Below are 26,157 nucleotides of genomic sequence, written 5' to 3' on the forward strand. Positions count from 1 at the left end.
ACCAGGTAAATTGAAATTTTTTTCTATACATAAGTGCCTGAATCAATCTACATGCAAAGTCATTTCTCTCTCTTTTTTTTTTAATTTTTTTAATTTTATTCTTAATTTTTGAATGAAAAATTTCTCTTTTCTATTCCAAAACTAGAAATAGACTTATTTATTTATTTATTTATGAAAAAACTAGAAATAGATTCATTTAATACAATCAGGTTAATATTTATGAGCTGAACCCCAAACTTAACCCGGTGTAATCCACGAGAGTCTCTTGTAGTCTTTTTAATTATTTTTATTTCAAATTTTCAACTTTTAAGTCGCTTTCTAGAAATCCTTCCAAGGTTCCAGCAAATCAAATGCCACACAAACAAGCAACAAATTCAGATTAAATGTGAAAAGGGCATTTAGGTCATTTTAACTTATATGCGAATTTAATAGCTGGGGATAACCTCCAGATTCAGCTTTGTCAGCAAATTTCGCGTGTCTTATCCAGCAACTACGAGGTTATTTTAGTATTTATCGCCAACTGGAGGGGCATCTAGAAAATTTTAGAATTGTAATTAAAATCATAAAGATCCAAGTTTGCCCTTCGAAAAGATTTCATTTCCAAAGACAAAAATTTTCGAACGAGCGAAGACTACTGTAAAAGATCGATCGGAACGAGTTGCAGAGAGTACTGGAAGCTGAACGGTCTGGGCATTAATGGCAGAAGGGCAGAGAACTTCAGAGTCAAATGGAGATGGAGAGAGTGTGAAGCTCTTCGTCGGTCAGGTGCCTAAGCACATGACCGAATCTCAACTTCTTGCAATGTTCAAAGAAGTTGCTCTTGTGGACGAGGTCAACATCATCAAAGACAAGACTACTCGAGCTTCCCGAGGTTTGAAAAAACAAGTTTTTCCCCTTGTAAACCAATAGTCTCAAAATTTTCACTGCATTTTTCTTAATATTTTTCATGTCTTTCGACGGATCGGGAATGCGTGATCTGAGAGATTTGTTTAGCCTGTAGGTGTGGTTTTTTATGGTACTGGAGATTCTTTGAACCCTAGAATGGCCTTTAAGTAAGTTTTGCTTGTTTTTACAGGTTGTTGCTTCTTGATCTGTCCATCTAGGCAAGAAGCAGATAAGGCAGTTAGTGCGTGTCATAACAAGCGAACGCTTCCAGGGGTAAGTTGAAGTTTGATTTTCCTTGAGCACTCTGGTCTCAGTAATTATAGTGAAAACCTTCATGTTTTTCGTTTGCTGAATTTTAGTAAGCCTGAAACTTTGATTCCTTTTGGATGCACTGGTCTGTTTGTGTGCTCATGTGAGCTAATATTCTGATTTGAGGTTCCTCTGAGTTGAACTTAGGGTTTAACAACTGTCCTGTTGTACGTTGGCTTTATGTTCCTGTAGATCCTGTTGCTAAAATGTCTGAACTATGAGAAGCAATAAATTCAAAACTCAGCCTTAATGATGATGCCTTGAGTCATTGGCACCATCAACAAGCCTATTTATGTTGATGTTGTGTAATGCAGTTACAATTCCAGTATCAATTCGGCTGAGTTGCTATTTAACTGTTTGAGCCTGGTAATATTTTGATACACTAATCCACATTGATATTTAAGTGTGTTGATAAGTCTTGGTGCAATGGTTATGTAACCTATTGAAACCTATTAATTGGGGGTTCAAAATCTAGAAATTGCCTCTCTTGCTTTGCAGTAGATAAGATTGATAGATTTGACCCTTCCACATCCTGCTGTAGTGGAAGGAAGATGCACTGGGATGCCTAAACATGCTGGGATTGTGTTAGCTGATTGGAGGGAAGAGATGAATACTTTAGGTCTTGTTTCAAGTGCAACAGTGAACAAAGCTGATTGGAGGAAAGGATCCACGTAGACAAACCTAATTAGTTTTCTATAAGACTGATTTGTTGTTTTGTTGTGTCCCTTTTTCTTTTCTACTATCTTTATTATTTTTTATTTGTTGGGATCCATGTAGCCGACCCCATTTAGTTGGGTTGAGCCTGAGTTGTTGTATATACAGTAACAACATATTATAGTCCTAATATTTCAAGATTTTGTGAACTTTTGGAAAATATTTTGTTTCCAACAGACACCTAAATGGAATTAAATGCAGTTACAAAAAGATTACCATTTTTTCTGCTGAAAAATCGTTGTTTGGAGAAATTTCAAAGATATGTTTTATTTTTATACATTCATTCAAAATAGGTCATCTATCATCGAAGCGAAGTAGCATTTGATATCCGATGGCATCATGTTGTGGTCAGCAGTCACATAAGTCCAAATAGGTCAATGCTGCATTATTGAAACTTTAAAATATGAAGATAGCATAAGCCAATGCACTTCTTTTATGATTTTATATTACATTGCCCCTTGTTGCTGAAGACCGATTTTGCCAAGCCAGAATATTACGGGGCCTCTTTCAATGTCTAAATGCCTGCATCACCGAAAAATGGCAAACACCACCTCTTACCGGTGGATCATGTTCAGATTCCAAGAGCTTCAGATGATTGGTCGTGGGCCTCAAGCTGTTAGGAGGTGCTTTTGGGTACTTTTGGGGCAGGGGTCTTTTGGTCTTTTAAGGTTTTCATTGTGTTGTGTTTATAACTTATAAATAATTATCATCTATTCAAGAGTGTGGTGGGATTCCACAAAGCAATCACTTTAGGTTTCTTGGGCTCAATTATAAATGAAAAAGGTGATATAGAGGATAATGTTGTCTAAAGAATTAAAATAGGATGGATGAAGTGGAGGAGCGCCTGGGGGCGATGTATTCTTTAAAACTCAAAAGGAAAATTTTATAGGATTGTCGAATGGCTAGCTATGATGTATGGTGTGGAGTGTTAGCTTATTAAGAAGCATCATATAGATAAACTCCGTGTAGCAAAAATGAGGATGTTAAGATAGATGAGTGGCAAAACTAGGAATGATCATATTAGAGCTAGTTTGGGAGTAGATCCGATAAATGATAAGCTACGAGAAAGTCGTTTGAGATGGCATGACCACGTTTAATTGAAGCTTGTAAATGCCTCTATAGGGAGAAGCGATTTAATTCAAATTGAAGGAATTAAAAGAACTAGGGATAGACCTAAGATAACCTTAAGGGAAGTGGTGAGAAAGGATAAGCATAACTTAGGCCTTGTACTAGTATGACCTCAAATAGAGCTGATTGGAAGGCTAGAATCTGTGTAGCTGACCTCATTTAGTTGGGACAAAGCTTGTTGTGTTGTTGTTGAGAGCAGGGTGGAAAACATTTTTGGGCTGTAACATGCTTCTCCTTCTCTCTTCATAGTGAAATCATCACAAAGCTTGGCTGGGATGTAGCCTACAGGTGGACCACATTAGATCTTGTTTTATGCGTGTGTGTTTTCTCCATTTTCATTTTGTCCTTGTGTAGCTTTGCTAACACTACTTTCATTTTATAGACTAGAGGAAATGTGTTTTGTGTTGTTGTGACTTTTTTGCTTGCATCAATTTACTAGATCTTTGGCTCTTCCTTTGGTGAGTGTTTTTACTTCAAAAGTTGCTTCTGATGTGAACTAGGATCTAGGGATTAATTGTTTGAATGTTGCCCTAGAATGGAACTCACTCTAGGATCCTCTTTCTTGAGAATCAGCAGTCTTCTAGGGCTGAAAATACCCTCGGTGGTTGGGCTTCGGATATATATAGGGTTTGTAAGGGTTAGGCTAGGGTTAGGATAGTTTCGGCCAGGCTTAGGGGTCTAGGGGTCTAGGGTTTTAGGTTTTCAATCAATAATCCTTGCTGAAATTGCAGTTTAGATCTGTAACTAAATCTAGGGTTTGGTAAATTAGGGTTTGGAGGATTGATGTATCCAGCTTCCAGGCAGCCCCAAAAGAGCTTAGAAGGGCCCCAAGCCCATCCGCAATAGGGCCCAAACAAAAGGGGGCCGAATTTGACCAAGGGGCAAAATGGTCATTTTCTCCCCTATAATTGAGTCTATTTAGTAGGGTTAGTTCAGCATTAATTCTGATTTTTAATTTTGGTTTTATTTTCTAAATTGGAGTCTTAGTGATTGAGTGAGTATTATTTCTTTTTATTAAGTGTCTTTGAGTTGTAAATCAGAAAAGAGTTATCTCCTAATAAAGAGTTCTAATTTTTAGGTACAAGTCTAGTAAGTGGGTTGCTTAGCAACCAGTTTTCTTATTTGAGTCCAAGTCCTTTGTTTCAGGCTATAAATAGCCTTTCTAGTGTAAGTTATTTTTAGATTTGATTGATTGAATGAAATAGAGTTTGAATATTGACATGAGAAGTCGTGAGGACCGTTGGAGGAGAACCTGTGGCTGCCTGGCTGGCTTGGTGTTTTGTTTCTTCAACTTTCAAGACATTCACTCATTTTTTTAGCATTCAACTGAAGTTCCTGCAGTTCATCATCTACCAAGTAAGTACTAAGCCCCCACCCCTAGCCCTTACACTTCCTTCTTCAGTCCGCAGCCTTTCCCAACCCCTCCCTTTAGTTTCAGACCTTAGGAGCAGCCCTAACCCCATCTCAAATACCCTCTCACCCTTCCCCTTTAGTTGTCTGAAAATTCTAGCCCTTCCCTATGCCCTAGAAGCCATCTCCCATCCTCTTCTTCCCCACGTTTGCACTCCTAGCCCTATTAGGAAAATCATATTCCCAGCCTCAATTGACCCTTTTTTCCTTCCTTTCGGTCGCCTTTAGGCCTCGAGCCTAGTCCTATTCTTATTTCCCCCGATTCAGCCTTGTTTCTGAAGTTTAACAAAAACCTGCAATTCACCTTCTTCCTTGAACTTGCAGAATTTTCCAAAAATTCAATCTGAAATTTCTTAAGTCTTAATCATCAGATATGGTTCTGGTTGAAGAACACCTATAGAAACTTCTAACCATTAGAACCAGCAACCTTATCCCTTTTCCCCCTTTTCAGCCAAAACCCATTCCCAAAACCCTAACCCTAATTGAGCCCTAGATGGCCAAGGACTAGAATTTCCAAATCTGAATTTGGATTCCTATTAAGTTTTAGGCCTGAAATCACAATCCCAGCAGCTTCATAACCCTGAATCCCTCAGCCAAAGCCTCCATAAACCCTAGTTGAGTGCTGGTTTAATTCTAGAAGATCCTAGAAGATTAGCCCTAAACCTGGGTTTACATCAAGGATTCTAGGGCTAATTAAAGAGGGTTCTGGTGTTTGGTTAGGCTAGAATTAATTCTGTTCTTTTATTGTATTGTAATCTCAGAATTAATCCCAAAAGGTTAGGGTTTAGAGAATAGGTCACTTAGTTGGATTAGGACTCTTGAGGTGTCAGCTAGAGTTAGGGTTTGGAGGGGAGTTAGAGAAGGTGTAGGAGGAGGTATTCCTAAAAGGGCTTATGGTTGATTGAGATGTTAGGGAGATATGTGAGTTTAAGTGAATCTAGGGTTTAGGGTTCTAGAGGAAGAAGATGAATTGCAGAAAATTGATGACCTAATGGAGTAAGTTTTAATGATGAAACTAAAAGTAGGAGTGAGTGAAGTGAATCAAAATTCTCCAGTTGGCCGAAACCTTGGAATGGGCCCCATGGCCGCTCCCAAGGGTGCACCTATGGCTGGCTGAAGCCTGTACGAGGTGTATTTTGGGCACTTCAGCCTTAATTTTATTGTTGGTTTATTTTTTAGATTTTGTTGTTGTTGTTGTTGTTGTTGTTGTTGTAAGAGTTTCACTCAGCTAAGAGTTCTTGAGTCTTGGGATTCTTCTTCAATGATAAGATTCCAAATAGTTTTTATTTACAAGAAGGGTTCCTTTAGAGTTTAAGTCATAGGGGAATCTATTTTTAACGAGATTCCATTAGATCTTTTATTATTCATGGAGTTTGTGATTAATGTAACGAATTTCTCTTAGAGCAGGGTCTTTTAGTAGTAGAGTGAAATCTGATTATTTGAATAAAGAATTATTGAGTTGAGGACCGTGGTTCCTATTTGAGGGGGGGCCATGTCGGATTTTAACTAAGTTCTACTTCAAAGATCAGCACCATGCTTAAAGTCTAGCATTCATCTTCCAATCTTGCATTCAAGCACTCTTCTTCGAGAACTACGGCAACCTACAAGTAAGTATGGCAGACTCCCATCCCCTTCCTTCCCCTCCTGCACCCGTCGCACCCTTACCTAGTCCCTCCCTTGCCTGTTCAACCCTAAACCCCCTGCTGTTGCACCCTAGCAGCAGGCCCCCCAGCCCATGGTTGTCAAGGCGGCAAGGCGACCAAAGTGATTGGGGCTCCGCCTAGGTGATTAGGCGAAAAGCGGTGCCTAGGGAAGACCTAAGCGGTTGGGTCAAAATTTTTCAATACAACTACTTTCTATAATAAGCTAAACAAATATTCAATAGTCACATTCATCCAAAAAAAACAAGCATTCAAGAATCACCATTATGAAATATTATTCAAAAAAAGAACACAACATAAGCTCATCTCATCAAACCATGGTTGTCAAAGTGTCCGCTTAGGCATTTACTGATTCATTGATTCTTGATGTTAAGTATGGCTCATGCTTCACATTCTGTTGCTGACGAACACGGGTCTTATGTCACTTTGGGCCTTGGAGTTCTTTTGTAGGTTTTGCAGTTTGGGCGTCAATTAAGCGGTTCAAAACATGGCAGTTGAAAAATCGCCTTGCTGCCTAGGCGGATGCTTTGACAACCATGCTCCATCCCCCCGGGCCCGGCAGCCCTTGTCCCTAGCCCAGCCCAGCCCCAGTCCCCTGCGATTCTTCTTGGTCACTCCCCCACTCACCTCCCCTTATGCCCCTTCTTTCTTTCATCACAACACCCCCCAATTTTGGCTTGCAGCATATCTGAAACAAGAAGAGAAAAAGAAAAAAGTAAGAAAGAAAAGAAAGAAAGAAAGAAGAAAAGAAAAGAAAAGAACAAGAGAGAGAGAGTTTAAGATTGCCCAAGACCTTTTCCCCTTTCCAAGATCCAACCCATATTGATCCAAGATTAATTATCCTTCTTTTCTACCAACCCTATGAACAATATTAGACATCCAAAAGCATCCCATATTATTTTGTTACACCCAATATTGGTTCCCTATTATTAAACAGACCATCCCATCCAGGTTTTGAGGTTTCCCATATAATTTAGATTGATCCTTATGATCCCACATCTTTTCCTTACCAATCCATATGACTTCGAAGATATTCCAACAACTTTCTTAGATACCCATAGGCATCCTATTATACCTTTAAATTATTTGTTGGAAGGTTCTGGGCAAACCCTTAATTTTAGAGCATCTTGCAAGAAACCTTAAGCCTAAAATTGGGTTCATATAAGTTAGGTTGAGGGAGAGGTGCAATCCTATAGGGGAAAGGAGGGAATGAATGGGATTGGGAATCTAAGGTTTTAGATGGGAGGGCTGCTACTGCCATAGGGGAGAAAGGAGGGGTGGAGGCATGTGTTGCACAAAGATTAAGGAGGGTAATGGGGTTATGGGGTAGGGGAAAGGGGCTAGCCAGCTGGGTGTCACTTACTCGGTGAAAGGGACTTGAATTGCAGAATTAATTGAAAAAGGTTGCTGAAAAAACTGCAGAATTTGATCTATTGAAGCTGCTGCAGGCTTCCCTAAGGAAACCACAACTTCTCTTGCCTTCAACACTCAATCAATTTTATTTATTCAATTTAACATAGAACTCCTAATACTTCAACTCACACAAGGAGCCTTTATAACTTACTCTAGTTCCAATTTGAATTCTGAGAGTAGATGTTGGTTACCTGCAAGGGAGACAGCCCTAATGGACTCCTTCACAAACTAGGGATCCAACCATAGTGAGGACTCCTCAATAACTTTACAAAACAAGGACTCAATTTCAAAAATAAAAGTAGATCTAGTGTCCCACTAACAAGATGGACCCAATGACACACTAACTTGGACTCAACAAAAATTTTGCAAAAATAACCAAAATACCCCTGGTGGGATTAGTGGCCGTAGGGTTTAGGGAAGCAACCTAGGCCCTGTACTGCCCCTGGAAATGGTTTACATGAGCTTCTCTATTAGCTGATAAAACTTATTTCCCTGCTTACCTGATAGAATTTAAAGAAGAATGCGCTTCAGCTCTAGTGGCTGGAAAAAAAAAAAAAAAAAAAAAAAGTACTAGCTGATTTATCTATAAAATATGTGTCATATATTTTTCTTGGTTGGTTTTGTTGCAGCAAATTTTATTTTTATGATTCTCATAATACTTGAGTTGAAAACTGGAAAGAGAATCTTTTATGTCATCTAGCAAACAAAATCCTGATCCTCTGAACTGTAAATCCTCTTTCACTTACATTTTGTTTATGTGTAATGCACACCATGCCAATATCTAGTTGAAGCTGTCTGATTAGAAAGCCTTGTCCTTTTCTGTTTGATTCAGGCATCAAGTCCATTACAAGTGAAGTATGCAGATGGCGAGTTGGAAAGGCTAGGTATAAATTTCCTTACTGTACCATTCATTTTGATAATTTTATGTAAATTGGTGATGCTGTGGTAAGGTTGCGTAGGAAAATTACCCCCCGGGACTCTGCTTGTGTGGAAGCCTTCGGCACCAGATTCACCCTATGTAAAGTGGTGATGCAGATTTCTGTTTTTTGCTCCATGCTGTAATTTTAGTTCACTGCTGACCCCCTTTTGTATGTGTGTGGAAGATAGATGTGTACTTTGTTAAATATCTATAAATTGTCTTTATAAATATGTTTATCCCCAGAACACAAGCTTTTTGTTGGTATGCTCCCAAAGAACGTCTCTGATGCCGAAGTTTCTACTCTATTTAGTAAATATGGAACAATAAAAGATCTACAGATTCTGCGTGGTTCTCAGCAAACAAGCAAAGGTACATTTCCTCTTCTGTTATTGTTTTAACTTGTAAAACTAGAGTGCTTACTCCTATTTGTCGATTGATGGTCTGCAAATCACTGATAGAAATCTTTTGGTTGTCACATTCAATATTACTGTGGGGGCAGGGTGTGCTTTTTTGAAGTATGAAACGAAAGAGCAAGCTCTTGCAGCACTGGAAGACATCAATGGGAAGTATAAAATGGAGGTCTGTGCCTATATCTCTTGTCAGATAATCATAAAAATCTCAGGAGTTCTCAATCTGCCCCCCCATCATTTTGGGAAATTTCTCCTGTCCATTTCTGATAAGAAATGGACCAATGGATGAGTGACATGTGTAGGTCACACCATAGGGTTTAGATTAAATTAAAATAAAAAACTTTTTACTTTTAAATATAATCTCAACCCTTTGATGTGACTTACGGACATGTGTCACTCATCCATAAGGAAATGGATGGTACATTTCCTTATCAGAAATGAATAGGATGAAAATCCATCATTTCTTCTTGGTTGATCTTGAAGTGGTTTTATTGCCATTTTATATCCTTTTAATTATTTTGTGCTTGACCTTGAAAAGCTAATTTGATTTGCCCCACCCCCACCGCCCTCTCTCAAAGAGGGGGGGGGGTAGAAAAGAACATTTTTTTATAGCCTAATTATCAGGAACTTTGGTCACTCAATGCCTAGGGTGTCGACATTCTTTGCCACAATAACTTTCTGGTGTTTTCAACTGAGAATGGAGGTTTGAGCATAGTTTTGATTGTTTGGTTTGGTAAAAATGCTAGGGAATGCCAAAATGCTAGGGAATGATGGTGTTTGGTTAGTGTTGGATTCTATTAGGAGTCTAATAAGAGTTTGTATAGGAGTTAAATTAGAGTTTGCATTCATGTAAACTTCTATTCCTTGTAATAGTCTACTTTCCACTTTATTATAAATAAAGGGCTTGAGATCATGGATCATGAAGCCATTCTACTACAATCGTTTCATTCTACATGGCATCAGAGCCTAAGTTCGATTGAAGAATTTTTTCCTTCTGCAAAACCCATCGCAGATTTTTGCAGATTTTCTCTTTCTTCTGCTACCGTAAAACCCATCGCAGTTGCAGAATTTTCTGCAACCATCGCAAGAATTTTCTGCAAGTGTAATACCATCGTAGAGCTCTTTCTTCTGCAACAATTGCAGAACTTTTTCTACAACCATCGCAGGATTTTTCTGCAACTATCGCAGACATTCAAATTCCTCTCTTTTTCTACAACTATCGCAGATATTCAAATTCAGAAATTTTCTGCACCTATCGATTCTTCGCTTTTTGGACGGAAATCTGCCACTGCAAGAACAAGAAAAAGGAGGGAAAGAAGAAGAGAAGAGGAACCCTGCTTATACCATCACCGCTGCATCTCTTATCGAGCCAGAAGCCATCGAAATTCCCTGAATTTTTTTTTCACCCATCGTATTTTTCTGGCATACCATCACCGCTACATTTGCACCCATCGCAAACCCTCACAACCCACGGTTCTGTTTTTTTCTGTTCTTCAGTTCCACTGCACCCATCGCAAACCCTCGCAACCCATCTCCTTTTTTTTCTCTGTTCTTCAGTACCCACTGCACTACAGTGGGTTCGATTAGGGAAGACCAGGAAGAAAAGGAAAGAAGAAGAGAAGAAAGAGAAGAAACACCATCGGCCGCTACTTGCTTCGTCTCTCCAGTTTTTGGGACTTCAAGAAGAAGAGAAAATGAATCAAACTGAACCAGGTAAACAATAAATCTTGGTCAAACCATATTTTGGTTCTCTCCAACTTTAGACCATATTTTGGTTCTCTCTGAATTTAGACCAAACCAGACCATTGCATATTTGGCCAAACCATATTGTTATTTTGTTTCTTATAATCTGCTATTCTGTTAAAAAAAAAAAGGCTATTGCATTCTGCGACGTTTCTATTACTTCGAAAGGGTGAAGACTGAAGAACTGCAGATAATTTTGTCAACATGACAACTATTGATGATACTACTGCTCCCACTGGATCCGAATATTTTTCCACTTTTCATTCTCTTTCGGTAAGATTTGACGGCACAAATTACTTGATCTGGTCTCGATCTGCTTACCTGACTATTGCTGGAAGAGGATTAGTTGGATACATTATGGGCACTACTATCAAACCCACTACCGCAGGTGTTTTACAGGATAAATGGATATCAAACGACTCTCTTATTATGTCATTCCTTTTGAATTCCATGCATCCAAATATTGCCCTGGTTGCCTATTACTTGATACGCACCCAAATGCGGAAGGCTACTACCTGAAACATATGGACAGGTTTGGGGAATGATGCACATGTTTATGAGCTACGAAAGAAGCTTCATGAGACTACCCAAAAGGAACTAACTGTGGCCCACTATTATGCTGAGTTGCGATCTCTTTGGCAAGAGTTGGATCATTATTGGGATTATCACCCCACTAATCCAGATGATGTGGCGACATATAAGAAGTACATTGATAAGATTCGAGTATATGACTTCTTGGCAGGTTTGAACGTGGAGTACGATCAGATCAGAGTGCAAGTCTTAAGTCGTTCTCCCTTTCCTACACTAGAACAGTCTTATGCTCTTGTTCGGTGTGAGGAAAGTCGCCGATTAGTCATGCTTCATACTCCTATTATGGAGAAATCAGCTTTACAAATTGCTCGCACTAAATCCGATCCGGCTAAGGAGATTGTCAAGTGTGAGCACCGTCACAAACCATATCATACCAAGGAAAATTGTTGGAAACTGCATGGGAAGCCTGCTGATTTTGAGCAAAAACAAGCACAAAGTCAGGGAAAACCAAAGACTAATCTTTCTGAGACAGTTTCCACCACACCCTTTGCAGACGTTGGTTTTTCGCAGGAGGAGTTCGCTACTCTGTGACGTATTATGCAGTCTTCTACTGCCGGTACAGCCTCGACCACTGCTTCCTCTACTACCCCTACCAACTCCTACCTAGCTACTTCAGGATCTGGGAAAGGAGATTGGTCGTGGTAAATGGACTTTATTTGCTCGAGCCGATTGGAGGATCTACTTCTGCTTTGACTACATCTTCTAATCCGGTCCATTCGGTAATATCAGACCTTCATTAATCTCACCGTAGGCTCGGTCAACCCCCTTTCAAATTTTGTCATTTTCTCTAGATTTGTTTTCCTGATACTTTTATCTTACCATTACAATTTCTTCCTTTCCAAGTTTCCCCATTGGAGTTTCCTTTGTTAGTATCTTCCCACGTGTAACGCTACACGTGAGGGGGAGATTGAAGATGTCTACAATTCAAAGCCTTTCATGTAGACTTCCTTATGTAGAATTTGATCTTTGTTACCTTTGAAAGTTTGTCCCTTACCTTCGCAATCTTCCACTTTGGAGATCTAACATTGCTATAGAGCTATCTTTTTGACTGTGCAGAACTTGATCTCTATTAACCCTGGAGATTTGCCCCTTAACTTGACGTCTTCCCTACGAAGATCTAACCTTGCAAAAGACTTGTCGTTTGACCTTTGCAGAACTTGATCTCTATTACCTTTGGAGATTGTCACTTATCTTGACAAATTTTCCCCTACCTTTGGAGATTGTCCCTTGGCAAACTTTCCCTTTAAAGATCTAACATTGCTACAAATCAAAACTTTCACTTTGGCTGTTTTACCCTAGCTATTGTTAACCCAAAAATATATTTTCCCTCAGATTTGTGCAGAAATTTAGTCTTCTCAACATTTGAAGATTCTACTTTTTTACTTGGGCGTTCTTCCTTGGAGACATAAAGTTGCAGTAAAGATGAGGACAAATCAAATGGAAGTCTATAAGGCAGACGTAATCTATAAGTTTGAAGATCAAATTGCAGATGTTTACCTGGACAGATGTTTTATACTTTTTTGGTCAAGTTGGACATGAGTGATATCCATGCCTCAACTTGAGGGGGAGTGTTGGATTCTATTAGGAGTCTAATAAGAGTTTGTATAGGAGTTAAATTAGAGTTTGCATTCATGTAAACTTCTATTCCTTGTAATAGTCTACTTTCCACTTTATTATAAATAAAGGGCTTGAGATCATGGATCATGAAGCCATTCTACTACAATCGTTTCATTCTACAGTTAGTTTTATTTCCAAGAATGCCTTGAAATGATAGTACCATTATTACTCATATCAAAGGAAATAAATGGTATTCCACCCTTATCTTCAAGCCATAGTAGGTTACCAGCGTGTATCAGATTCCACCTAAAGCTTCAAATTTTGAAACTGCAAAACACTTGTACTCCTGTGTGGAATATTGCCATAACTGACTATTTTATGAACAGTTGAATAAAAAGGGTCTTGGTGATGTAGCCCAAATGATAGGGTTTTTGAGATTGGAGAGAAATCCCTAATTTGGGTTACTCCAGAATCCTCTCCTTGTGAACCAGCAATCAAATAACCAATCCTTGGGAAGCCTACTTCAATTATTGTAACCCATAGTATTAGTTTTAGAATTGCGTAGGAATGGAATTGGGAAAATTAGGGCTGTAACAATACCCATGATGGGATGGGATGGGATGGGATGGGATGGTTGGGGTTTTGGGAAGGACTTGGGGAATATTAGGGCTCAACAAAAATTTAGATGGGTTGGGTTAATTTGGAAAATAGTAATTCAGATAAGGAATCAAATTCAGATGGAACGGGACAGGGTAAAAGGTGTGGTAAGGCTGACAGCTAGGAAGAAGGGGGTTGGGAACTTTTAGGGATGAATGGGTTGAAAATAGGGGGCTATCTTAAGGTTCTTGGATGGTTCTTAAGCTTCTTTCTCTCTTTTCTTGGCTTTCTTGAAATTCTTGCCTTTTTTTCTCTTCTATCTTTTCTTCTTTTCTTTTCTTTTCTTTCTAGAAATTCTGCATTTGTGTTTCTTGACTGCTGCATGTTAAAAGAAGGGGAAGGTAGGGGGTGGACTAGGGTCGAAGGGGGGAGATTCTAGTGGTGTCGCAGGTTAGGGAAGAGGGCTCAGATGGTCTGCGATGGAGGGGGGGGGAAGGTTGCTGGAATTTCCGGTGAGGTAGAGAGGGGAGAGAACTGCTGGAATTTCCGGTGAGCAGAGGCGCTGTACTTACTCTGTTAATGGAGGGAGGCTGCTGTGAATGCTGAATTGCTGTTGTGGATAGGAGAACCTTGCTGTAATTGAAGAAGACGAGCCATTAAATCCGCCTTGGCCCTCCCAAGAAAAGCCACGACTTGATTACCCTCAAGATTCTGATTTGTATTCAATTCAATGTGAAATTTACATACCTGGAGCCTGGAGGGCTTCATTTATAGCCTTCAAATAAGAAATAGAAAACGACTCTTAAGTTGGAAAACCAACTAGAACTCTAATTGGCTTATCCAACAAACTTATCTACTTTGACATCAAAAAACTTTATGGCTAACTCTTGAGGATCCAATGCAAATTCTAAGAGCAGATATGGAATCCGCAAAATAAGGAGATTAAAGTGGACAAAAATTGCGGGATCCCAACATCTTTGAGAATCCTACCTAAACCAGGACTCTTAAATAAATAGCAAAATACTATTCAGAAAAGTAAAATAAAAATATTTCTAAGGTTCAGACAACAAATGGACTTGACGGGACCTAGACCTAGGACACCATGAAATTTGAAAATTTTACCAAAATACCCTTGATGTTGGCCCAAATTCTCTGGGTTGCTGGTGGGGCCGTAGGGCATTGGCAAGCCCTCGGGGCTTTCCCTAGGTTGTCTTGGTAGCTGCTTACATCACTGGGGCATTTTAACCTCCATCACCTTAAACATATTCATGTTCTAAGTACTCTTACCATTTTAGCTAAACATCCAGGAAGTAGAGCTTGGAATTTACAAGTAGCCATTAGACCTTCCCAGTAACCTTGATGTTCATGTTGTTTTGAAGATGTAGTCCCATAAGTACTAAAATCTATTATCCTAGTTGAAGTTGAAAATGTTGGAAGTGTGAAATTCATTATCCATCTAAAGCTTTTCAAATTTGCAAGTAAAGAATTTAGAACGCAGTATGCCTTACGAAATCAATATTATTCTTTGGTACTTCTTGGGCTAACAATGGAAGGATATCAACTAAATAAGAAGTGCCAAGCATAGTTGTCATGGTTCTGAGGCGATCCAAGGCATTTTAGGGAAGTTGAAGCATTTAGGCAGTAAGACTCGTACTAAGGCAGTGTCAAGTCGAGTATGGCAATTTAAGTGTACATGCCCCGTCCTCTTCTTTTCTAACATAAAGAGGCCATACTTGAGAGTTCACCTTTTATCTTTTGGAACTTTATTATTAAACTATTTTTATCCGATACAAATAGGGGATATTTTCTTTTCTATGAATCAAATATCAAAATAATTTCTTATATGATATTTGGCATAAGTAAATGGCATGTTTTAGTTCAATACGAATTAAACCAATGTGTCCTACAATAAGGCGGCAACTGTCTAGTCCCCTATAAATCAGCCTGGACACATAAGTGGGGTGCCTTGGCGATAGTTGTCAAGGAGTATACTGTTGATTGAAATTCTTCTCTGAATCCTTCAAATCGACTAAATTCTGAACTAGTTAAGTATGGACATAGTTTTTGTCTTTGCCACTGTAAGAGGTTGAGGTGTGAAGTGGACACTTGCAAAAGAATGAGGATGACAAAATTGACATTACTGGTAGGTCAATCATGCTTGAAAAGATAGGCTTTTGGATTATAACCTCATAAATAATTAACTGTTCCCAAGGTCCCTAGTTAAAAGAATTTTTTTTTGGGGGGGGGGGGGGGGTTAACTCTATAAAGCAATCAACCACCATGGTCAGTGTGATCTGCAGGATGTAGTGGCGTAATCAGTCTTGAAAGCTTCATGTTTTCACATCTACCTACAATATAGGCCTTGTACCCAACTGCGAATTATATAATAGATTCCTTGGTGAAATCATGGAAGATCTTTCTAACATAATACCTCTTCTCCAAACCCACAGCCCATGTGGTCACAGAATCATTTCCACAATTATAAGACCTGTTTCTACTTCCAAATTTGGATTCCATTGCTGAGATTCCAAGACTACCAAGTTCTTTTGTTGTCTATATTTTCCAAAAGATATGGGATCTATTGCAAGTGTAAGATCTTACTTACCCTGTGTGTGTCTGTGAGAGTGAGAGAGTATAATCTGTTAAATTTTTATAAGAAAATCTGTGAAGACAGTGCAGCGAACACCACCTTTGTTTTAAGACAGTTCACAAGAGGACTTCCATTCAAGTGCTGCGTAGTCCAATGTTGAACAATGCAAGAGATCATATTAATACTCATAACTTGAGCATGACAACATCTTTACCATTTCCTTTATGTATATATCTTTGGCCATTTCAATTGTTTTTATACTTCTATTATGTTCTTCCAAAAAAAAAAGCACAGTCCATGCTCTCCATTATCTTTCCTTCTGGTTTTGTTTGTATGATGAGTGAATTTATAATGTGCTTGACAATAATGGTTAAAACTTTTGCTGTTCTAGGGTTCAAGTGTCCCTTTAGTTGTCAAGTGGGCAGACACGGAAAAAGAAAGGCAAGCTCGGAGGGCTCAAAAATCTCAGGCCCACTCGGCTAATGCTGCAAGCGTTGATTCTACACAGCAACCTTCTTTATTTGGGGCCTTGCCTATGGGTTACATTCCTCCATATAATGGCTTTGGTTATCAGGTCTGTTTCATTGTCTAGGATCAGTTATGACATGCCAAGTTATGCAATGAAGTCGTATGTTTCTGTTTTCTGTGTTTACAATAGATTCTTGGCTTCATGCAACGGCATTTCTTATTCTGCCATCTCATGGCGTGAATTTATGACTTGGATTCACAATGTTACAGATATCCTTGCAATGTAGTTACATGTTTTTTAGCAAATCTTCCCCTCCCTTCCCTTCCACCTGCTCTTGCTTTTTGTGACTTGTTACCCAACATATGTGACTACTGACTAGTATGAAAAGTGATTTTACCCATTTTGCTGACGACCTTAAGTAGTATGTATTAATTCTTTTTCCCTGCCTCATGAATTGTAAGCACTGATTATTGTATTTGTAGCTTGTGTATTACATGCTGATCTTATGTCCATTCTGTGTATTATGTACACTATAGTTGTTCCTGTGGTTGATGATTTTGGCTCCTGCTGTGATCTTTACCTGGTTGAGGCTGAAATATAGCTCTGTATTGACTAAACAGGTCAACATATACTCCCAAATTGAAGGCCATTTTGATGAAAAAGCTAAAACATTGAGGACCTACCTGATCCTCAATTTACATGCTAATTTGTCTATTAATTACCAAATCTGAACATGCTGTTGAAATTGCTAAAATAGTTGGTCCTAATTGTTTTTTCCCTCAGATAGTTGTTGAAGACTCACTACAAGAAAAGGGGGAAGGGTGGGGGGAATATAAAATTGCAGCTGGAATCAAAGGAATAAGGTAAGAAAAATGATGACTTGGCAATTAATGAGTACAATGGGAGATCCAATTTCAATATGAAGGCTCCATTTACAAGCTACTTAATCATTAGTTTTGGTAGGGATCTGGGAGAAAAAGGTTCTGTCGTTGGTTAAGAGATTATTGCTCTGAGAAAGTTACTTTTTTCATAGTCCCAATAGGGAATTTATAGGTTACAGACTCTGGTAAAAACCAACTCAGAGTAGGAAGACAACAAGTCTGAATAGAAAACAAAATAGGGAAGATAAGAAAACAAAAACATAATTAAAGTATGAGTTTTAAAGAGGAGTCCTACTCTAATTAGGAAACCTTTTGATCTAGTGCTAGCTAGCATTAGATGAAGAGGGATATTTCCCTCTCACAACACTCCCCCTCAAGTTGGGGGCCTTGGGGCATTGATATCTCACATGCCCAACTTGGTCAAAATAGGATGAAACATCTGTCCAAGTAAACCTTTGGTGAAGACATCTGCTACTTAATCTTCAAACATTGCAAATGGCATACGGATTATGCCACTTTCCAACTTCTCTTTTATAAAATGCCTGTGATGTGAACCCTATCCAGGTCCACCCAAAGAGGTTTTTTGGGGGGGGGGGGGGGGGTGTTACCAGTACCCTGCAGCTCTACCAGCCACCTAGAGAATTTTGTCCAATAATAGGGGTGTTTTTGTAATTTTACATATTTTTATTGAGTCCAAGTTAAGGTTTGGTTGGGTCTATTGGCACCAAAGCCTAACGCTTCTGTTGTAGCTAGACCGGCAAAGTCAACTCAATCAACAGCTGCGTCGACTCTCCAAATTCCAATGACAATACGATGATACATCTGGCAAGAGGTTGGACATATATCTAGTAATTGTCCATAACAACAGCAATAACCGGGTACTGCAGGTCCTGCACAAATAAGGCTTCTGCCATCCCGACACTTTAATTATCCAGGCATTCAAGCTTGAGAGTACCTGGGAAGGTGTACAAGTTGACTCAATCAGAAGCTGTTGTGGCAAAGAATGTGGTGACAGGTGCACTTATCATATCTTCTAAACCTGTAAAAAGTACTGTTTGATTCTGGTTCTATTCTCATTCGTATCAGAAGAACTTGCTAAGAGTCATGAAGACTTTGTCCATTTCCCTTTTCACTTGTTCCTTCTCCCGCTTCCTTCGGGGAAAACCTTTGACCTTCATTTGATCCCGCTGTAGGTGCTCTTTTGGGTATGCTGGGGATTGGTTGTGGCTTCTAAGGACTTTCCCTAACTCTACTATTTTTGACCTGGTTGGTATTTGGTAAGTTGGTCTTTGGAGGTACCGTTCATCACCAATGGTGGGAACGAACCATTAGGAGATAGACCTTCTACTCTAGGCCCTTGGACATGATTTTGGAAAGCCATCAGCTTTGGTGTCTCCTCTAGACTATAGTGGCTTCCCCATCCCATTTTTGTGGATGCACCAAGGAACACAAATATTGTTGTTACCTGGGGTTTAGGTTCTTCTCTAGCCTAGTAATTAAAGGTTGTCCCCTTCCTCCCCCCCCCCCCTTCTCCCCTTTGTGTAATCTCCTCTTCCCATTGGGATTTTTGGTAATGATAGATTACTCATCCATAGAAAAACATTTTCTGTATGGCAAGATATGATTTCTTTCAGGACTCCTTTAAAGGAACAAATCTCTTTCCAACTAAGCAGCTTTTGTATTCAATCTGCCTTGCTCATCCTTCCAGTGAATTCCCTCCCCCCCCCCCCCCCCAACCTCTCTTTTTTCTTGTTGCCTATAAGAGATGATGCAACCATACTTCGACTACCACTTCTCAAGGCTTCTTGATAAGTCTCTGATTGAGTGGTTGGTGGAAACCCAGTCTGAAACTATGGCCTTTGTCTGATAAATATTAGTTACATTGATGGTTTACCTGTGATCATATATCCTAACTTTCCATTCTTCTCAATTTACTTACTAGGTTAGCAAAGCATCCACGGTTTGCAGCATATGTTGGTTATTTGGTCTGACAGACCATTAAGTCTATAGCTTTCGGACGGTTCCCATATTTGTTTCTTTGTACTCGTGTCTAGATCTCTCTTCTGAGTGCTATCTCTTGGGATATTTATTCCAATGGGAACTACTTATTTTGTAATCCAGCACTGCATTATTATAAATAAGAGTACCTTAGACTTCCAAGTTCCACCTCTGAATCTTGTTGTCAAGTGGTCAAGGAGACATGAGAAAGCAACTTGTTTGAACTTTGCCAGTGGCAGCTGAGTTATCAGGTGCTGGCTAAACCAGTTATCATCCATCCACATAGCTGGAAGCCTGATCTACTTTCTCTGATCATTGCCTCCTCAGCTTCGAGATGATCTATATATTGAACAAGAATTACCCCCCCCCATCCAACAATGCTTGAAACTTCTTTTTTGAAATCGATTTGATTTGATTATGAATTCCTCTGTCAACTCGGCAACTCAGACTACCTTGGCCAAGAGATAGGAGCATTCGTTGGAACCGGTGAACTACACTTGCTTCTGGATAGATGCATGGGACAGAGGACCGTGGTACCCGCCACCCACCTTCCTTCTCTGCTTTCAGAACTGTGTGAATGGAGAGTGGGCAGAAGGGAAGGAGGTCCTCATATGGAGCTGCACTCAAGCATTGAGATTTTGATAATTGCAGAAAAGGAGTTGGTTTCTTCCAATGGCTATAAGAGGCAGTGTTAAGAGAGAGCCCTATGTGAGGTGAGAGGCCTTGTAGATGACATGCCTAGGGTAGAGTGAGAGACTCTATCCGTCTTTGTCTTTCTTCTATCAATTTCATTGTCCTGCGAGAACCTATAACAGAGAGAAGCCAAAGGCTTACCCCTTTGTTGGTACTGATGATCATCAGAAGACTGTGCTTACTGCACTGCTATCAATTTCTGGCTGTAAGCTCAACAACATAAGCTGTGAGTGTACTGTTTTGTATATTATTGCGGCAGACTTCAAACCGTTGCAACTTCTGATCAGTCCCTCCGTAGTGCTCAAGTTCTGACAGAGTTTTACCCCTGCTGCCTTCCTCCGATGGCGACTGCACTCTGATTTCATGATGGATAAAGCTCTGCGTTTGAAGTCATTATTTTGATTTTACTTCCTAACTCTGAGAAGCACTCATATTATATTTTCTAATCATCAAATTTGGAAATCATCAAATTTGGAACCAAATTTGAAGAGTTAATCTACTCCGAGGAACCTACCCTTGAATGGATAATCATCCACATCCAAGTTTGTGTGGTTTCTAAATCAGGATGAGTTTTATTTCTGGAATTCTCCTAATACTATATTGCTGGAAGCCTGGAGCCATCTGTTGTAGTCTGCTGTTTCAGTTCCTATAATCCTCCTATAGGCTAGGATTTCCTTAACCTGCTGTAGATTGCTCAAGGTTTAGTCTGGCAATCAAACCGTGGAACAATGAATTATTCATATTTGTCTTGACTCATAAAAATCACCAATTGAAACAAGTAACCGTCATGATAATGTACCTAACATCTTAAACATCACCCCATTTGGTACCTTTATGTCTTTCACTATCCAAAAAGTATTTGCTGGGAAGAGTTTCCAGACATTTTAATTCCAAATAGAATGAGAAGGCTGCTGCAGGTCCTTGCTCAAATGTCTCTCGATTGAGAGGTCATGATTCAACTGTCCTTGTAGATTATTTCTTATCGAAAAAAGAAAAGCACGGGAGTGTTGGGGGGGGGGGTTTGGTTTGCAATTTCCGCAGTAACTTAATTCTTAACTTGAACAGATTATGTTACGCCTGTTTAACTCAACATTGGATGCATTATCTGTTAGTTTTAAAATTTCTGCAAGTTTTAGACTCTTGAGTCCAAGTTCTGTTGAAGTGGATTGCTTCTCTTAATATCTTGTATCAGTTCTCCATCAGCTTTAGAATCCTTTATCCATTTCCTGGCTTTGCGAGATATCTTTTAGTATTTATTCCATGCCATTATTTTTCAGATCTCAATATTGGTCTTTGTAGTCTGACGGAATTGATATTTTATCAATTCTTACTGTAGGCACCGGGATCTTATGGTCTTATGCAGTACCCCATGCCCCCAATGCAGAGTCAACCTGGCTTCCACAGCATGGTTTCACCTGTAAACCAACGAAATGCATTGCGTGGAACCACACCTGATCTTGGCCCTGGTATGGCTCCTAGAAGTTTTTCTACGATGCCCCCAGCTAGTTATATAGGCTCTGCATATCCGGCAATGCCAGGCCTTCAGTATCCTATGGCCTATCCTAGTGGAATGATGAGTCATAGACCCCTGAGTAATTCCCCTGGTTCTATGCCATCTTCAATATCAAATAGTAGCTCTGCAACTTCTTCAAGCATCGGTACAAATCCTGGGGCTCAGGTTGAAGGTTGGTGAAATCTAACTTCAATTGTAGCATTTGATGGGGGCATTATGATGCTTGTTGCAGTTTTACATGCTTTATCTGTTCTTGAACGTAGGTCCTCCTGGCGCTAATTTATTTATTTATCACATCCCTCAAGAGTATGGCGATCAAGAGCTCGCAAATGCATTTCAACCATTTGGTAGGGTCTTGAGTGCAAAGGTCTTTCTTGACAAAGCAACTGGTGTTAGCAAATGCTTTGGTAAAGTACATTCTCTTCATCTCTGCATCAGACACCCTTTTAGTTATGTATCCTTAAATCAGGTCTATATGCAGGATTTGTCAGTTATGACTCACCTGTAGCAGCTCAAATTGCCATTAGTACAATGAATGGATACCAATTGGGTGGTAAGAAGTTGAAAGTACAGCTTAAAAGGGACAACAAACCGAATAAGCCTTACTGAAATGGAAGGTAGTTAGAGATGGGAGCAGGATTTACTTCATATGTTGTATCACAAACTTTGGGGAGTAAATCAGCCAGTGAGGTGGATTGGAAACGGTTACATACATTAATCCATCCTGTCATGCTTAAGGTGGGAACTGTTTGTTGCATTGAAGAATTAGAAACTGAGAATCTTGTTGTCATTGGTGGTTCTGTGCCACTAAAAAAGTTGTAATTTATGTACCATGGAAGTTCATTTAGACATTATTTATTAATTTATTGATTTTAGTTGCACGTACAATCTTGATGCTAGAATTCTGGGAGTAGTGAAATGTATATACATTGATCTTTTGCTCTTTTGAATAATCTATTTTATTTGCACAGATTACTGACCATCAATAGTTCTAAACTACAAGAACAACTTTTTGGAACTTATTTTTGCTATCTCGTGCAGTTTGTAAGTTTGTTTTTCTCCTGTGTTTTATGTGAGATCATGGTGCCTTCTTGTTTTTGTGTTTCCATCTTGCATTGTGTGAGCCTTTGTTACCCAAGTTTGTAAGATGTGTCAGTGAAATTGTTGGAGATGTTGAGTAGCCACACACAGACGTCCTTCCTGTTCAAGCAATGTCCTTAAATGGTGTTTCAAGTCCAAAGTTGTGTGACGTACTTTATTCATCATATTGTTTCTGTTGAAGACACATTTCGGAGTTCAGTGATTTTTCAGGTATAGTCATCCTTTGTCCATGTTGATGTACTGTCGTTTTGTTGATTTTCCCTCCCTCCTGCAATTTTTCAGTATCTTCTTTCCTGCCTGTTTTTGTTGCTCCGTCATGCCTCAGAAAAAAGCGTGACCATTCAGGTTTTGCTTGAATCCAGAATAGTGATCTGCCGAACATTGGTCCACCATCTAGTCTCAGTGTTCATCCACTTTGTCTCTTTAGTCTGCAATTTGTTTGACTACATATTGGTTTAGTTTTAAGTACTGTATCAGTGTATCTTGTGTCCTGATTTTCTCTTTCAATTATTTGCTGTAGGATGGAAGAGATGCCTTGCTTTTATCCCCCCCCCCCCCTTCTGATGCATGACGAAGGACTTAAATTGGTGGTTTGAATAAAAGGTGGAAGGCTTGAGGCAAGGTATCAAAGTTCTTTACATATATATGTTCACTCTTTTTTGGTTCAGGCAACATTTTGTGTAGGAAACTAGAACGTTAGGAATTTAAACCAAACAGAGAATACCACCTTCAGAAGAAAATTTGTATGATGTAAATGTATCTTTTGAAAAAGAAAACACAGCCCTTCTTCCAGACTGCCTCCGGCCTCCCCCAGGGGAAGCAAAAAAAAAAAACCGGTCTCTATCCTAAGCTGCCAAGAGACACCTCAAGCAAAACAACCTTAACATATGTACTGTTCCAATCCAGGGACCAACTAATTCCTCTCTCTCTCTCTCTCTCTCTCTATTTCTGTTAAAAAGGAACAGTCCACTCCACCCATGAATGCTGATTACCCCTTACTTTGCCCCCACAAATGTGAATCCCCTTCCCTGACCTTTTTCCTTTCCTCCTTGATGCAGCCTAAGGTGTGACATAATACATGTTTTGACAACATACCTCAAGGCCTGAGGTTTGCCGTCAACTATGCTCTGCCTAGTGGAATTTGACCCTCGTTTCAAGTCACACTTGTATTTAAAATTTTATCAGTGTCTGTCTTATTTTTCCAAGCTTATAGTCCTGACAATGTGGTTCTCGTATGAAAAGTTCTATTGTTATAGAGAATTTCTAAAATCCTCACTTAATGGAGCTACTCTTACCATATATATTCTCTCAGGGAGTGATGGTACACTTATACCAGATTTGCAATTTTAAATTTTCTGTGTTTGAAATCCTAGTTAATGGGAAAATATTCATATTTAGTATTTTACAATACTTGAACACTCTTGAGGCTTTGGACATGGAATAATTGAAACTTTGAAATTTCAGGAGTAAAAAACTATTTGTAGTCTGAGGTTTTATTGGGGGATTATATTGATAAACAGTATAGCATGGCTGACGCAGCTGTGTTTAGTGACTCCTGATCCTCGGAGGTAATTTAATTCTTTCTCTTACTGATTCTGGTTAGCTTCATTATTTTCCTGATTACTTCTAATCTTTGATGGAGAGTGCTATGAACAATGCAGAAACATAAATAGGGGCCTGTGGTCCAAGGTTACATTGGTACTTTCATGGATTCTAAGGATGAAGCTGCTCCGAGGTTCAAGTGAGATTGGAATTAACACTTAAGAATTACCCTGATGGTTGAACTTGGTTTGTGGCATTTATTAAAAAAAGCTTATTGTTTGAGGCGATTTAACATGAACATAAAAAGCAGTTACAGGTCTTGATGTTCTATTTATGTACCGTTCTTGAATGTTAAATAGGGAATAAAAGCATCTTTACCAATAAAAGAGCTACAAATTGTACTGGTGAAGGAAAAAGATATTAGAGTCATCCATGGGCAACCAAGAGGACTGCTTCTGTGAATGTTCAGTGCAGTTTCACTTTCATAGTTGGTTTCCTTGCACACAGTGGTATGGAAGGTGAAACTGAATTGGGAACTGTTAATGATTATTTGTTCAAGGTTGGCATGATCATTCAGGTGGGTTTGCAATTAGCAAAGCAGAAGTAGGTAGAACAAAAGCTGATGCTGCTGTTGCAGCTGTTGCAGCTGGGAAAGATGGAAACGAGACCAGGTTTAGTTACATCTGCCAGCAGGCAAGTGGGTTATGCTGGATTTGTCTCTATTCTTTTGTTGTAAGTTGTTATGTTAGAACCGTGGTCACTTCAAGGGCTACTCGCAGGGTAGGATTTGTGGACCAAACTTGGATGCTAGTTGTATTGTTGTAATTTGTCATTGCAAGAACCATTGTCACTTCAAGAGCTATTCCCACTGTAGCGGACCAATCTTGGATGCTACTGTCACTTGCCCTTCCAAAGGTACAAAGCTCTGTATGCGCTTCACATTTCCCATCTTGTTATTGTAATTATTAATTCTTAACATCGTCTCTGTTAATCAGTAGACCAACATGCATTTTCATTTTATACTTTGTTCACATCTGCATGCTTACTTATTTGTTATCCTTCACTTGGTTTCAACCAGACTGAACTATTTTCAAGTTCCTATTTGGTCTGTATGAAAAATTGTGTCACAAATTTTATTTTTCGATGTGTTGTGCGGCCGATGGGTGCACTGTTGGTACAGAACCTCTGAAGCTGATGACTAATTCTTTTGTCTGATGGCCATGCAACTCAATGAAATGGATTGGATGGATTTCCTCCAAATGACTAGCTACTCAAGGGGATCTATGATCTACATATATAAAATTGATAATTACTTATTTATGAGAAGCAGAGGTGAGCCAATACCAAAACAACTGCAATGGCACCAAGAAAACAATGCATGTCAAGAACACTAAGGGGGCGGGGGCGTGTTGTCAATGATTTTATTGATTAAAATGTGCAGTTGTGATAACAAAAATCTCCTTTACAATTTGGTTACATTGTCGTACATGTTGATGAAGCCTTATATCTTCCATATAAGGTTACATGTATTAGAACTTTTTCATCGTCGACTATTACTTACTTGTTGACCTCAACCACGCCTCAAGAAAATTACACTTCCAAAATAAATCTACATCACAAATAGAGCCAAAGAAGATTGGAGCTTAGACTTAAACTAAAGACATGAGAACTCTGTTGTGCATCGTTAGGTTCTTAAAACCAAGATATCTATGGTCTTTGGACAGACAATTTGTGCCATGAGAACCAGTGAATTTTAGTTCCCTTCTGGAGAGAAATAGGCAATCTGAAATGAGATACTGTGAAGCTGGCCCTTGTAAATATCACAGATATAAGGAGCCCCTTGTGACCCACATGAGATGGATACTATTAAGCCTAGGCTCCTAGCCATGTATCCAACTACTGGGTCATCACTAATCTCATGAGAAAAGAAAGCCTGCCTAACCACTAGCTTGGGCCATCTCCATAAGACATCTCAAAGATTCCAGAGAACCACCTTTTAACATTGACGTGTACAGCATTATCTGAATTGGATA

The 26,157-nt window shown here is 39.3% G+C and overlaps 1 protein-coding gene across 4 annotated transcripts; it reads left to right on the forward strand.

Moving 5' to 3' along the window:
* Window positions 1–580: 580 nt before the first annotated feature.
* On the forward strand, window positions 581–26,121 carry RBP-DR1 (RNA-binding protein-defense related 1). 4 transcript variants are annotated; one of them, XR_016173052.1, is made up of 11 exons: window positions 581–871; window positions 1,076–1,158; window positions 8,353–8,404; window positions 8,683–8,808; window positions 8,939–9,018; window positions 16,319–16,501; window positions 21,305–21,653; window positions 21,745–21,888; window positions 21,963–23,204; window positions 24,047–24,150; window positions 24,244–26,121. XR_016173052.1 is itself a non-coding variant. In XM_089153387.1 (9 exons), the coding sequence occupies exons 1-9, from the start codon at window positions 697–699 to the stop codon at window positions 22,088–22,090; spliced, it is 1,320 nt and encodes a 439-aa protein (XP_089009513.1). In that variant the 5' UTR covers window positions 581–696; the 3' UTR covers window positions 22,091–26,121. The 4 variants fall into 4 exon arrangements, 1 of the variants encoding a protein (XP_089009513.1); XR_016173053.1 differs by having other exon boundaries at window positions 21,963–22,792; window positions 23,103–23,204; window positions 24,047–26,121; XR_016173051.1 differs by having other exon boundaries at window positions 24,047–26,121.
* The last annotated feature ends 36 nt before the right edge of the window (window positions 26,122–26,157 follow it).

Source organism: Hakea prostrata, chromosome 4 (assembly GCF_041222555.1).
Source record: "Hakea prostrata isolate BN-2017 chromosome 4, UWA_Hpros_2, whole genome shotgun sequence".
NCBI classification, from domain to species: Eukaryota; Viridiplantae; Streptophyta; class Magnoliopsida; order Proteales; family Proteaceae; genus Hakea; species Hakea prostrata.

What these genes read in the sequence shown, in the direction of transcription:
- RBP-DR1 (XM_089153387.1), top strand. Translation starts at nt 697, where the DNA reads ATGGCAGAAGGGCAGAGAACTTCAGAGTCAAATGGAGATGGAGAGAGT. An exon ending in ATAATGGCTTTGGTTATCAG is followed by an intron (nt 16,502 to 21,304) that starts GTCTGTTTCATT and finishes TTCTTACTGTAG; the next exon opens with GCACCGGGATCTTATGGTCT. An exon ending in TGGTGTTAGCAAATGCTTTG is followed by an intron (nt 21,889 to 21,962) that starts GTAAAGTACATT and finishes GTCTATATGCAG; the next exon opens with GATTTGTCAGTTATGACTCA.